This window comes from Canis aureus, chromosome 29 (genome assembly GCF_053574225.1).
Source record: "Canis aureus isolate CA01 chromosome 29, VMU_Caureus_v.1.0, whole genome shotgun sequence".
Taxonomy (NCBI): Eukaryota; Metazoa; Chordata; class Mammalia; order Carnivora; family Canidae; genus Canis; species Canis aureus.
In genome coordinates, this window is record NC_135639.1 from 22,385,867 (window position 1) to 22,400,174 (window position 14,308).

Here is a 14,308-nt window from a genome sequence, read left to right on the forward strand (position 1 = left end):
GAAAGTCTCAGAAATAATGGTGCTGAGGTCCTGGCACAGTGTAGGTAGAGGTTAAGCCATTGATATTTGGATTACAGCAATTTAAAGAAAGTACCTAAGATCTAAAAGGGAATGTAAAAAAGCTATTACCGAGTGGTCATCAGTTACTGTTTGGAATCAGGGATATTTTGGTACTATGTAATGAAAATGAGGCATAGAAAGAAACAAGATGCTGATGAGTATTCCATTTTGTGTGTGTATGCATCAAAACAGCCTTGCTCTCATTGATTGGATTTATAATTAAATTCTATGCAGTTGGGCTCATAGAATTAAATCTATACAGGGAAATTATTTACTGAAAGAATAAAAATAAATTACTATTTATGTATTTTAAGTACATATAACATTTCACTTGATGAAAAAGTTTCACTTACATTTTAAATTTTAAAAATGCACAAAAATAGTAGACAATGGGACCTGAATAGGGAGGCAATTGCATTCTCCCCTTTTTCTCATCTGATACTGGTAGTTTGGGTCATGGGCCTTTAACAGGTACTAATTCTATTATATAGTATTGCTAATTAACCAGGACAGAAAAGCCAAGAGACGACAACAAACCAGCTCTAATACGATGAGGCATCACTATCCCGGAGTGGGGGTAAATAATGCACATAGACAGTGAAGGGAAAAAAAGAAGGGGAGAGAGATTGCAAGGAATCGATTGGAGACATAACTAAAGGTTAGTGGTCCTCCCTTCTTTCTTGCTTTCATTCTGAAAACAGAAGATGAGATTGATTCAAGCAGATATACTTTGGAATGCCAGAAAGGACACCTCTTCTGGTGCAGTATTGATAAACTGCCTGAGTGTATCAGTGGCATTTTCGTTTTACTAGCCCCTGGAGAAGAGTCAGGGAGTGGATTTTTACCTCCCTGCCCACCTGCCTGAAAATTGCTTAAACAATGTGTGTGTGTGTGTGTGTGTGTGTGTGTACGCACACGCGACGGGCTCCAGACCATTACCTATTGGGTTAAAGGGTTCCTTCTCCTGGGCTCTTCTGAATTCCCTCATCAGATGGATGGGAGATGCCGCCTATGCCCAGCTGAACTTCATTATTGAGTTTACTGCTGTATTGTATCAAGAGAGCTACTACCGAGAAATGCTTTCTGCCCACACCCCCATTTTCTTGGTGGGGGATTTATAGGTCTATTTGGCAAAATCATACCAAGGTAGAGTGGCAACGTCACTTTGTGTCTTCCAACAAACAGCCACCCCGCTGTCACTGATCAGCGATCCTGGGACGGCAGTGATTGAAATTTAGCACTTAGAGTGACTTAATTGGCACGCAGACCTGTTAAGCATATGCGCCCACCACAGGTGCACCATCTGATGCACCTGTAGGGTGCCCAGTACCTCACACATGCTCACATTTTGCTAAAGAAGCAAGTTTTGAACAGGTCCTTGAGGAAGGCCTGCACGGTGTTTCAGGAGAAGGGGTGGCCTCAGAACACAGGTCCTCAGATCTCTGCCTGTCTTTGGGTTACCTTAGTTCTTAATTCCTTTGAACTTGGGACAAACCTGAGGTTGTACAGTTCCAGTTTGCTTGCTGTGACAGAAGTGTTTGGAATCGGCTCATTGATGCTTGTGCCTTCAGTAAATCTAGCCCTGTGCTAGCAGAGTGGAACTTGGAAGGGCTCCGTACTCCTTGGCAGCTTGCTGCCTTGGAATTCAAGGTTACAATGTTCTGTGCTCACTGTGACTAGAACTGATCCCTTGGCCTTCAGGGAAAATCCTGGAAGTCGATGTCAACATTTTTCTGCTGAGTTGGAAACAGCAAGACTGGGCCAAATGTCCTCGGTTATGTGAGGCAGGAGAGAAGTAGAAATCTCAACGGAAAACAGAGCAGACCCATTAAGTTCTTGTCTTTACATAAGAAGAGTGAGTGAGGGATGAGAACTCACTGGGTAGGAACATACTCCTCTGTGGAATCTTCCCAAGTGTCCTGGTGCTCATGCACTCCAGGGAACGGGGACCCTGGTCATCACTGCAATTGCTGGAGGAAGCAGCCTTTTCAAGCTGCCATGGTGGGCATGAGTGTCCGCGGGACTGAAGAGAGCTAGATCAGCTGTCCGTCAGCCTAGATTTTCTTTGATGAGCTTGTCCTGTCCTAACTGGATCATAGACTACCAGGCCTCATCTGTAGTTATGTTCTCCTCGGGCATCAGGCGAAATCCTGGGTTCCCAATAAATGTTCAAGGAGTGTTGAATGCTGAGAGAAGGAACTACATAGTTGGAGTTCCTCTGAGTGATGTTGAGAATAGCAGTGGGGTCAAATCAGAAAAGGATTTGCTGTGAAGCTAATGAAGCTGAAATGTCAGTGTCCTGGGACCTGTCTTAAACATTTGAATTGGTGTGTTTATATTCTGTTCCTTACAGAGGGTTCCCCAAATGGTAAGCTTCAGGAACCCGTAAAACATAAATATGTTCCTATTGAAATGTTCTTGCTGGGCCCTCCTGGAAGCCTCTGGATTCCATCCAGTGGCCTTCCCAGAAATTGGAGAATCAAAAGAAACTGATAAAGCCTACAAAGGAGAAGAAAGGGAAGGGACTGACATGTAAGAACCCCATGCAAAGAGCATTTATTACCTATTTTAACTTCTTACAGCAAGCCTTTCTGGGTGATAGCATTTACTGCCCCCGCCCTCTTAATAGGTGGGGATATTGAGGTTCACAGAAGGTAAGCAACCTGCCCAGTGTGTCACAGCTACTAGGGCTGGGACCTACATCACTGACCTTCCTCTCTCCTGACCATCTGCTCAGGGGTTCCTTTACAGGGTGCATATTTGATAGCTCTGCTAGCCTTTGCCAAAAGCCTTAAGCCCGCCAGGGTTAGGAATGCCTGGATAGGCAGGTAACTCTTCCTGGAGGACAGAGGGAGAAAGTTGGGGAGAGGATCAGGCCTGAGTGTGCAGAGGAAGGCACTAGCAAACCCGTCTTCAGTCAGTGTAAGTGATGCCCTAACAATTCATTCAGTTACGTTAAGCACCCATTAGAGGAGTCCTAAGTCCTCCCTTGGGCCATTTCAGTTCTATGAGATTGTAATTGTTTGAGACTAACCATGATTTCTTCTTTTGCCTTCAGGTGATTCTCATTTTGACAAAGCTCTATGACTATAACCTGGGGAGCATCACTGAGAGCTCGCTTTGGAGGTATGTAGATAAAGTGAGCTAACGATCCCTATGTTACTTAAACATGACACCCATGACTGCTGGTCCACACTCCCTTTTTCCTGGAGGCAAAGATTTTTGGGTCTGTGTTGTCATCACCTCATCTGTTTGCCATTCCCCTTAGTCATGGGTTGGGGTTTATCTCCAGGCAGGCCAGATCCTTACTTCTCTTATAGACTCCTTGTTTGGGTCACAGGTCTTTTTGCTAAACTGTTCAAGTTGACTTTATGCATTTTGGTACCTGCAGTTCTCACTGATCTGTGAGCTTATTGGAGCAGAAGCAAAAGAATGAAGGTGCCTTTGCAGAAAGGGTATCTACACCACCTCTGGGTTTGTGGTGCCCAAGCACCCTACCCCTGTAGCTTTTCCACGGCTTCCCTTCCTGGCCCTCAGCTCACTGGCACACAGGTGTACAAACACACTTGCATACATGCCCTTGTCTTTGGGATTCACACTGTATTACCTCACACATTTAGGCTGTGCAATAAATTCTTTCTCAGATGAATGCTATAGATCCTTTAGGATCAGGCTAACTCATTGAACACCAGCACAAATGTGCAGTTGGGCTGAAACTAGGGACAGGAAGGTCCTCAGAAATCCAGGCAGCTATTCTCTCCTTTTGTTCTAGGGAACTATATGTTCCGTTGTTTCTATTTCTGAGCATCTGCTTTATTGGTCTCATCCTGATGGGATCTTTGCCACCCTACATCATGTGTCCACACCCAAACCAACCTCAAGCACAGAAGGGGCTTGGTTGATGAGGCCAGGATCTTGTGACAATCCCTGAGCCAGGGAGAGGATGGAGATGACCCAACGGGTAATATTCAGTGATCACTGAGTTGGTATCCAGTCCGGAGTCTGATCGGTCAGTGCCCTGGTAATAGCAGTGGTTTAAATATGTTGAATATTGTTTCTGATCAATCACCCTACACTTGTGTGTTCAGACTAAGTGGGAGAGGTTATACTAATAACAGAGAAGCTAGGAGTAGTGTCTGGGCAGACACAAGCCAGCTGCTGTCCTCCTCATGAGATCAGGGGATCTTCCTCACCTGTCAGTTAATATGACCGGGAGTGATTAGCTGTGGGCCCTCAGGCTAATGTCTAGAGAGAAAGACCCCAGTCTGCCCTTTGTGTCAGAGGTATATCCCTGCTACAGAGAACAGTGACTGGTGGTAGGGGTGGGGGTGGAGGAGTAACTGCACTGGCTTTAGATAAGAGCAATTTGGTTGCAATTTGGTTGCAAAATAGTAGCAATTTGGTTACAAGGCCATGTCCCCCTAGGGCCATGCACTTGTCACCCAGAGGAGGGTCATGGACTCCACACCCTAAAGGAATCTACCCTGCAAAAGGATTGTGCTTTAAATTTTGTTTTAACCTGATGGCACTTCTCCATTAGGCTTCCCACTGTGTATAAGAAGCCCCAAATAAATTGTTAATGTGCTTTAGGAAAACCCCAGCAGAACAAAGAAAAGGATGGAACCCTGTTCTGTGCTTGTTGGGAGGTGTTTAGATTATTGAACTCCTCCCCCTACCAGAAGGTTAATTATGCAGAGTTTCTACCCCAAGGAAATGATGTAACTAAATTAAAGTGTGGGAAGTTTGGTAGGAGCCTCACAAAGTGCGATTCTTTAATGCATGAAGGGCTTGACACTTGCTCTGTTTAAACTCAGGACCCCTTCATCAGATTCTCTGTGACTCTGAGTAAGCTTCTGCTTTTTTGATAGATTTCTTTAATGTATGTACATACATGAAAGTCAAAGCCAGCTTTTATTCCGCAGCGCATCTGCTGTATAAAGTGTAGTCGGCATATTAGAAAATTAAAAGATAGGCAATTCTGTCTCAATGGGACAGAGGCTATTAGCAGCCGTAAGTCTCAGCCTGAGCAGCGGGAAGGGCGTGCCCCGGGGACCGAGGCGCAGCATGCCCTAGACTGCTCCTGTACCTCTCGTGGGGCACTGTGATGGTGCCCCAGCCTAGGGAGAATGTTCTTTTCTCATCTTAAGGGGGAGAGTTAATAAACTAAAAATAGCATCACACTCCAGTAATACCAGGGCTTTCTTCTGAAGGAGCAACATCCCTCAGCTATTAAGTTGAGGAGAGTGTGGCAGGAATGATCTGCTGACCCTTCAGTCTTCAGATGGATTTCGATGGAGGATATATACACATAAATATGCATACACACACACACACACACACACACATGCATGTATACACATATAATATACCTACATGTATTTAGTTCTTTGATATATCCACAATAGTGTTGTATATGTCCTATGTTACACGTGTCATTTGTGGCAAATAACTACTGTGGGTGCTTTATATCATTAGAACTATCATTTTAATGCTTTGACAGAGGAACCCATGCCTTAATGAAAATATAATTTAGAAAAGAAAAGAGGGAAGGAGAAAGAGAAATATTCAGAATGCTTCATAAATGCTTTGATAGGGCTTGCATTTTAGGGTGGCTCATGATGCCATGTTTGGTCCTTAGGGGATCTCTTTGGGGGGTGTTAATACGAAGAGGAAAGGGAGAGGTCTGGGTTAGCCCTGCTTCGAGAAAACTAGTGCCAAGGGTAGACTCATTTTCTCCTGTGTCAGCTCTTATTTTCGTCTCAGAAACCCTGCTAAAAATTGGGGACCAGCCAGGTTTCAGGTATTCTCATTACATCCCCAGCACAGAGCACTAGACTTAGCCCACAGAAGATGTTCGGTAAGCATCTGTTTTTGAACAGACCAGTGAATACTATAATGTCCTATTCTTTCTTACTCATTTCTTCAGCAAAGATGTATTGATGAACTCCTTTAGGTCTTACATTGTTCTGGTCCAGGGAGGAGAACGTGGGGTGTACATAGATCAAGAGTGCATAAGCCCTAACTGTCCCTCGAGTGTTCATTGTCTAGAGAGGGCGAAGACCTGTGGACAGTTCAAGTGAGAGATAAGTGTACTTGTATGTAACATGCCTTCTACAATTGTTTGGGAGCAGGAGCTTTGCAGCCACCTGGAGCTGCTAGATCCCAGAAGAAGATAAATCCTACATAAACAGACAAACTGTCATACAGCCGTAAGTGTAATAAAGACGCGAGATAAGTGTTGCTTCTTTACTTTGCTCATGTGTATATTTTCTCTCCTCAACTAGACATTAAATCCTTAAACCCGGCACCTTTCTGGTTTAATGATAACGGCGATGATTCTGCTGATAACGATGATGATGACAACATTAATAAAAACTAACTTTTATTGAGCGGTCACTATGTGCCAGGCACACAGTTAAGTGCTGCACGTATAGTAATGCATCCTCTTACTTCATTTTTATGGTGTGCTCAAGGTCATACAATTAGTAAATAATAGTCCGCACACTTATGGAGCTGTTAGTTAATAAACTTCAGCCATTTCACCACTTACCTGTCTTCTGGAGTCCCATCTGCCTTCCAGTGACTCTTTTTGGACCTGAGCAAATAAGCAAACAAAAAGTTTTAAGACATTTTTTTAAAGATTTTCATTTATTTATTCAGAGAGACACAGAAAGAGGGGCGGAGAGATAGGCAGAGGGAGAAGCAGGCTGCATGCGGGGAGCCTGATGAGAGACTCTTGATCCCTGGACTCTGGAATCATGACCTGAGCTGAAGGCAGATGCTCAACCACTGAACCACCCAGGCGTCCCTAAGCAAACAAAACTTTAATCATAAGTATACAAAATAAATAGAGTTTTCAAAGCACTGTGACATTCTGAGCAGCTTCTTACTATCCCAGAAAAATACTGGGTAACAGAGAAATGGCTTCTTGTCCAACAAATAGATGCAAACACTTTTTAAATGAGTCCTTATTCTTTCCAAGTTTTTCCCACTGAACAGTGAGACGGGGTCAAGTGGCAAATGCCTCAGAGTGTCGGGATAGGAACCAGGCCAAGAGGCAGCTGACCTTGCAGTGATGTCCTAGGGCTTTACACCTTGCTGGATCAACAAGCCTTGGATGACAGGGTGAGATGCTGCTGCACTAAATTAATGAGCTTTTGCTCCCAGATGGTCTTGTCATTGATTATACCTTTAATCTTGGAGCAAGTTGTTGATTTTGTTTTGTTTTGTGTGGTGTTCACTCAGGAACTCAAACTGAGAGGAAAGGGGAATGGTCTGACACAGAACAATTAACTACAGCTCCGAGAATCTTCTCCACTATACGGTGGATTAAGCTTTGAGGGTTGGGATTGCTGGTGGTTTTACCATATTGGAGCAAGATAAGCTTAAAGGTTGAGATAAATAAAATGTCAAAATCTAGATACAGTATCTCTGAGAAGAAATATATTCATTTTTTTTCCCCTCTAGTTCTGGGGTAATCAGCACTTTGCTGAGGGAGGCTTAGCTGGTGAGAAAGCCCTAGGCAATTCTGGAAGGAACAGAAAGGATACTCTTAAAGGGACAGGCAGCCTGAAGTGCCTCGTCCTCAGAGAGCTTGGCTGATAGGGCTTTCTTCTCTTCAGACCCAGCATACCATTTCAGATTGAGGTGAAACACAAGCAAGTGTCTGAGCACATCTCCAAATTACGAGCTTTTCAAACAGTAGTACCTGCTTTTTGGGGACAAGGAGCATGTGTAAGGTAGTGAGAATGGTTAGGCTTTCTGTTTGATTCCACTCTGGGACCCAGCCTTGTCTCCTTGTCACAGGAGCAGCTTTATTTCCTCTTGGGTGTGACACATAGCAATTATCAAGAGAGGCTTTCCCGTGGAGTCTCTGTGGAGAGAATGTTCTTAGAGTGAGTGCCTAGAGGCAGTGTCTGTGTGGGGTTGGCAGCAGACAGTGCTCCCTGGAGAGCCTCCTGGGGTTCAGGCTGATGGAAGCTGACCTGAAGTCTGTGACCGTGCCAGCCCTGTGGTGGATACACCTTGGCTGGTCCCCTCTTGCCTTCCCCCTCCTCATCCAGGGGAATAGCAAAGAGCAACTTGGGACAGGTTGTTAGTCCCTGCTTTGAAGGATGCATTGCTACAAAATTTAGCATTCAGTCACCTACAAAACTAAAGATATAAACAGGGATACCCACTCTAAAAAAAAGAAAAAGAATCAAGCTAGAGTATGATAATTTCCCCACAGAGGGACTCTTCATGTCACACAGCTCTGATGATGTTACTCATCCCTGTGCATGCAAATGTTTAGCGCCTTTCCAGGGGCCCCAAGGAGAGAGCCAAGCTCCCCAGCAGGATCAGGATGTGCTTGGGATTCTGGAGTCTGGATTCTTTTCAGCTTTCTTTTTTTTTTTTTTTTTTTTTTTAATTTATGATAGTCACACACACACACACAGAGAGAGAGAGAGAGAGAGAGAGAGGCAGAGACATAGGCAGAGGGAGAAGCAGGCTCCATGCACCGGGAGCCCGATGTGGGATTCGATCCCGGGTCTCCAGGATCGCGCCCTGGGCCAAAGGCAGGCGCCAAACCGCTGCGCCACCCAGGGATCCCTCTTTTCAGCTTTCTAAGTCTCACTCCCTTCCCCATATTTGTGTCGCATGGAGTTGCTTGTCGCTCCTGGAGTTATGAGACTATTGTATTAAACCTTCTTGGTATTTTTTTAAAAATCAGAAAAAAATGTAATATATGCTTATTATAATGAGCCAAACAATGTGGGGACAAATAAGAACGTTAATAGTCTCTTCCCACACAGATTTAGCTTTCTTGAGGTCAGTGATGCTAAAGAGTTTTCGGTGCTTCTGTCCATATTATCATGTCCCAACTCAAAAAGGTCAACAGATATATATATATATATATATATATATATATATATATATATATATATGTATGTCAGGATCAGTTTTTTGTTCATTTAAGAAACTAGGAGAAATTATTTACAGAACTCCGATAACCTGTTTCACTTAACAATGAGTCATGGATGTCTGTCCAGTTGAATATATTAAGAAGACAAAGTCAGGTTTATAAGAATCAGATTGTATGGATGTTGTATGCATCCTAACTTAAGTAGTGCTTGGTGTGTGCCAGGAAATGTTCTCAGTGCTTTTTACCCTCCTATCAACACTATAAACCAGGTACTATTAGTATCCCAAGTTTATGGATGAGAGTAGTGAGGCTTGGAAAGTTAAGTAATGTGCCCAGCATCGTGCAGCTGGGACATGGACCCTGGAAGGATCCTAGTAATGCCTGTGCCACACTGCCTCCCCATTACCCAATGGATCTTTAGCTCATGTCCACTATATTTGCTATTACATGTAGCACTTCAATAAACATATTTGTAATCATGTCCTTACATGGTGGTAATTTTCTTGCTATAACATACTCTAGAGTCCTAACAGTGATACTGTGGTATCAAAAACGTATGCATATGCAATGGTAATAGATACCTGAGATGACTTTTTTTTAAAAAATTGGAACAATTCACACACCTACAAGCAGTAATAGATTATATATTTCCCAGTGATTTCACCAGCATTGGAGATTTTCTATTTAAAAATTGAATTTAAGATTTTAATTTTATTCACTTGAAAATTTTGCTAGGCTTTTCAGTGAAAATGCTGTGTTGATCTTCATGTGGTTTACTGGGAATTTCTGTGACCACTAGTGTTGTTGAACATTTTTTCATGTTTATTGCTCTGTGGCTCTGTAGAACTCCTGTTGCCACTTGCCCCCGCCCCCCGCCCCAGGCAAAGGTAAATTGTTCCTTCCTCATTAATCCTGCAGCTCATTATATGTCTTTGTCTTAGGATGGTTATCAGATAAATATTGATTTGGTTCAGTTTAAAAAACATTGACTAGCCCCCTATTCTGTGCCAGGCACTGTTCTAGGCAGACACTGGGGAAAAAAAGTCCAAGTAAGAAATTGTTTCTTCCCTACAAAGACTGCAAATCTAGTGAAGGGCAAGCACTCAGCGGGTGATTATAGAAGTGTGGTCAATGCAGCACACAAGTTATGCACGAGCTCTTATCAACATTCATCTATTTCCATACTGGCCTGGAAACTCAAAGACTGTGACCATGTCTTAGTTATTTTTGTTTGCTTGACACCTAAAATAGAAATTGGCACATATTAAATATCATTAAATGTTTTTTTGCTTAGAAGGAGTATATTAAGAAATGGTTTAGGGTTTCTGAAAACTGGGTCTGTGTCTTATGCTTGTTTATATCCTAAATAGTTAACTTCATGTCATCCACATGGGAGATACTGTTTTGAATAATGTGGTGCATGATCTTGTGAAATGCCATCACACTCGATCAAGGAGTAAGAACAGCCAGTGCCAAGTGGGAAAAGCCCAGATTCAACTTTGGAAACCTGGTTATGTCCATGAAGGACCATAAATGCTTGTTGGCCTCCTCAATTCTGACAAAATCTTCTGGAATACCCACATGGAGGCCGTTTCTGCAAGGATCAGGCTACATTCTGCCTATAGACTCTAGACCTCCCTGAGATCTCTGTGAGGGTCGGGCCTCGGGCTGGACCTCTGCACTCTTCATTTGTCTCAATGGTTGGTTCTGTATGTACTGAGTCCTTTATTTCTCTTTTTAGCAAGTAATGGATTGGATACACTGAAAAGCAATCATTGCCCCGATGTTCCTGTAACTTTCTCATTATGAGCCCAGGAAACAAGAAATTTTTACTAGAGAAAGCAGAGCAACTAACATTCCAATATCAAAGCTAGTTATAGACACAGGAAGTACTTAGAATGTTAATTCTCATTTTAGTCCAGTGTTTGAGTACAGAACTCTATTCTGGACACAAATAAGTTCAGAAGATGCACAGTTTAATTATCATATGTAGCAACCTATAGTCTCACTCAGGCAACACAACTCCTATTTCAGATCTCAGCCTAAATACCACCTTATTTCTAATAAGCTATTTATATCCATCTTATTTAAAAGAAGGCCCTTGTTTTTGTCTACCACACATCTTTGTGTATTTCTTTCAGTACATGTAGTGCCCTGTAATGATTTTATTACTTGTCTATTGTCTAATGCCCATTGCCAGAATATAAGCTCCCTGAGGGCAGAGACTTTATCTTTTCCACATTCTGTTTTATCTCAAGTGCTCAGGAAAGTGCCTGGCAAACTGCCATTTAAGAGAGATTTGTCGAATTAACTGAATGTATAAATAAGTACAAACCTGGAATCCTGCTAAATAGTGTGAATCCAGATATGAATGAGATCTGATTGTCACCCGTAAGCAACTCAGTCTGGTGGACGAGACAGATAAATAAATTAGAGATTAATGTGTCAAGGACCATAATAGCGGCACCGCATACTCTGGGCTGGGGAAGGGAAAACTTCAGAAAGGGTACCTGATCTGACTCTCGATGAATAAGTAATCGGGCTAGTAAAAGAGGCTAATTATTTATTTTTTGAGTGTGTACCATATCCCAGGCATCTTTACATGCTGGTGACAAGGCATCTTAAGTAGACTACACAAGATCACAGTATAGTCTGTGTATGGATGGAGTAGTTGGAGATGATATTGGAAAAATAGAAATGGGTCATTTCAAATTCATCTGTGCTAGGTATTCTAACATTTATCCCAGAGGAAGTAATGCATCATTGAAAGTTTAAAGCAAGGGAAAGACTCGATGAAATGTGACTTTTAGGAAAAAAAATTATCATAGTATCATATTAAGGATTCAGTTGGAAAGAGCAAGACTGGTGACCAATGAGGCTAGTAGTCAGTAAAGTAAGACACGAAAAGGACCTGTCTTTTGGCAGAAGGCATGAAGAAATAAGAGTATGGGATGTTGTGGGGGTGGTGATTCTAAGAAATCTTATAAAATGAAAATGAACAGGACCAGTTGGATGAGTGAGAAGGTGAGAGGAAGAGACATTTCTACAATGACTTTCCAGCTGTTGTCTTGGATAGATAGTAGATGATGAGGTCACGTACTGCATACACCTGTTCTATTGATGTCTACTGAGCACCTATAACTGGTGAATGAGAAAAGGTTATGGAAACAACTCTTCCAAGGAAGAAGCTGTGAAGAGAAATAAAGGAAGAAACATAATTTTCCATAATGGAGGTCATAGACTAAAGAAATATCTTCCTTTCTTAGAGAGAGGGCACCCCTGGCTATGTTTTATGGGAGAATAAATCAGTGGAAAGATGTTGAAAATGTAAAAAAAAAAAAAAAATCTCAGAATGAATCAAATTGGTAAAAGGTTGAGTGGCAGAAAAGATATGTGTTGGGAGCTTATAAGGGGGATTATCTAGCCATGGTAGATCAGGATGGGCTGAGGGGTGAGCGCAGGGGGAGCATTTCTTTTACTAAGCAAGGAGGCCAGAGTGGGACACACATAGATCAGTTTTCCTGGGAGACCAGGTTAACTCCTGGTTCCTGACATTTGGATTTATGGCGAGTGAGAAACAGACTTGAGAAGAAGACCGAGAATTTGGAAGAGGTACTGAGGAGGCATGAGGCAGGATGGCTCAGGGGCCTGCAGGTGCAATGCTGGGCGTGCTTAGATCCCCACTGTGGCTATAGGCTGTGCTTTCTCTGCAGTGAACCCTGTGTAATACTCAAGAAGGCAGTTGGTTATGTAGTTCCTGAGAGATGCTGAAGAAAGACAACAGGGTGAGGGAGCTGAGGAGGTTACAGAGGTAGATGAAGCTGGGGGCTGGGAGGAGGACAGAGTGGAACAGCGGGACCCCCAATCCAAGAGTGTTAAAAGCTTACAGAATACTTAAGAAATAATATCCAGAGGAGTGTGACTTTTTATGTTATTAAACTTAGTACATATCTAGCCCCCAGGGGACTTTGTGAAAAGGAAGTAGAGCGGGAGGAGTTTATCAGAAAAGCCTTTTATTAAAGGTATTGTTGAGAAATCCACTCAGCGCTGTAGGAGAAGGAGCTGCTATTTTTCTGCGTGTGTTTGGAACAGCTGGATCTGCTTGTCAGGTCCCCCATATTCCTAGGTATTTGTGAGTGGCAACTTACCTCCACATCTTTGGGCAATACTAAGCAGCCTCCTCTGATCTGGTTATGGTAGATATTTCTCCAGGCAGCTTTTACTGTTAAGACCTAAGGCTTGTGTACTAACCACATCTGGTGGACACTGTCAGAACTTTGTTGAGAGAGAGAAAAAGAGACAGAGACAGACACCAGTTAAGATGTCATATTGAAATGATGTTGAGTTTCTTTTGTTCACTTTTTTCTTCCTTCCCATAATTTGCTCCGGAACCCTTCCCAATGATTTGTTCCTTTTATATTTAAAAGTCTAGCTTTGGGACTTTAATTTTCTGGATTCTAAATTGATGTTGTATTTGGCTTCTCCCATCTCTTTGGATAACCATATTCCTTGAGTTTGATCACTTCATTTACTAGGATTCTCAATAAAGGATGATCATTATATGGTCTAACCATGGTGATCTACAAGTATGTAGGTTCTTCCAGACAATGAGTGCTCTTGGAAGCCTGGTCCATAAACAGGTCAGCGCTTGGGCTTGGACATTGAAATGCCTAAGCATGAATCCAGGCTCTGTCCACTTACTATCTCTGAGGTGGTGGGGAGGTCTCTTAATCTCTCTGCTCCACTTCCTCCTCAGAAAATAAAGGAGTTGTAATAGTATTTATCTTATAGGATTATGGTGACAATTATGTTAAATGTGTATCACCTACTAAACACTCAGCAAATAATGCAAAATAAGCAAAAACATTGGATTTTATATATCTATGGTTGTTTTTGCTTGAAATACTTTTTTCTATATTCAATTTATCTAATATATAATAATGATAGCCCTTTAAACTGGCTATTTACCATGTGCCAAGAACTTCTGTAAGAGTGTTTTATACATATCGACTAAGTTAATTCTTCCAATAATGCTATAAGTTGGTATGATTATACCCATTTTATAGATGAGAAAGCTTGTACACAGAGTCATAAGGGTATGAATGAGAAAGGTATGAAGAGAAGAGATGAATCCAGGCATTCTGGGTCTAGGGCCCAGGCTTTGAACCCCATAGGGACTCTCTCTTCCCTGTGACCCCTTCCCTGACCACTCCCTTTCATACAGAGAATAAATTACTGCTCCTGTGCCAACTCTTAACTGTCATACATGTTTTTCCTTCTTGAACACATTACTTTGAATTCTAAGTACTTTCTATATATTTATTCCTCTTACTGGGAATATTT

General features: G+C 42.3%; 1 protein-coding gene across 6 annotated transcripts in view; it reads left to right on the forward strand.

Moving 5' to 3' along the window:
- Positions 1-14,308, forward strand: part of SORCS1 (sortilin related VPS10 domain containing receptor 1) — a 508,497-nt gene that overhangs the window by 182,064 nt on the left and 312,125 nt on the right. For all 6 annotated transcript variants that reach the window (XM_077877715.1, XM_077877711.1, XM_077877717.1 and 3 more), the window contains exon 2: positions 3,119-3,186. In XM_077877715.1, coding sequence (XP_077733841.1) covers positions 3,119-3,186 — 68 coding nt within the window. The remainder of the gene's footprint in view (positions 1-3,118; positions 3,187-14,308) is intronic.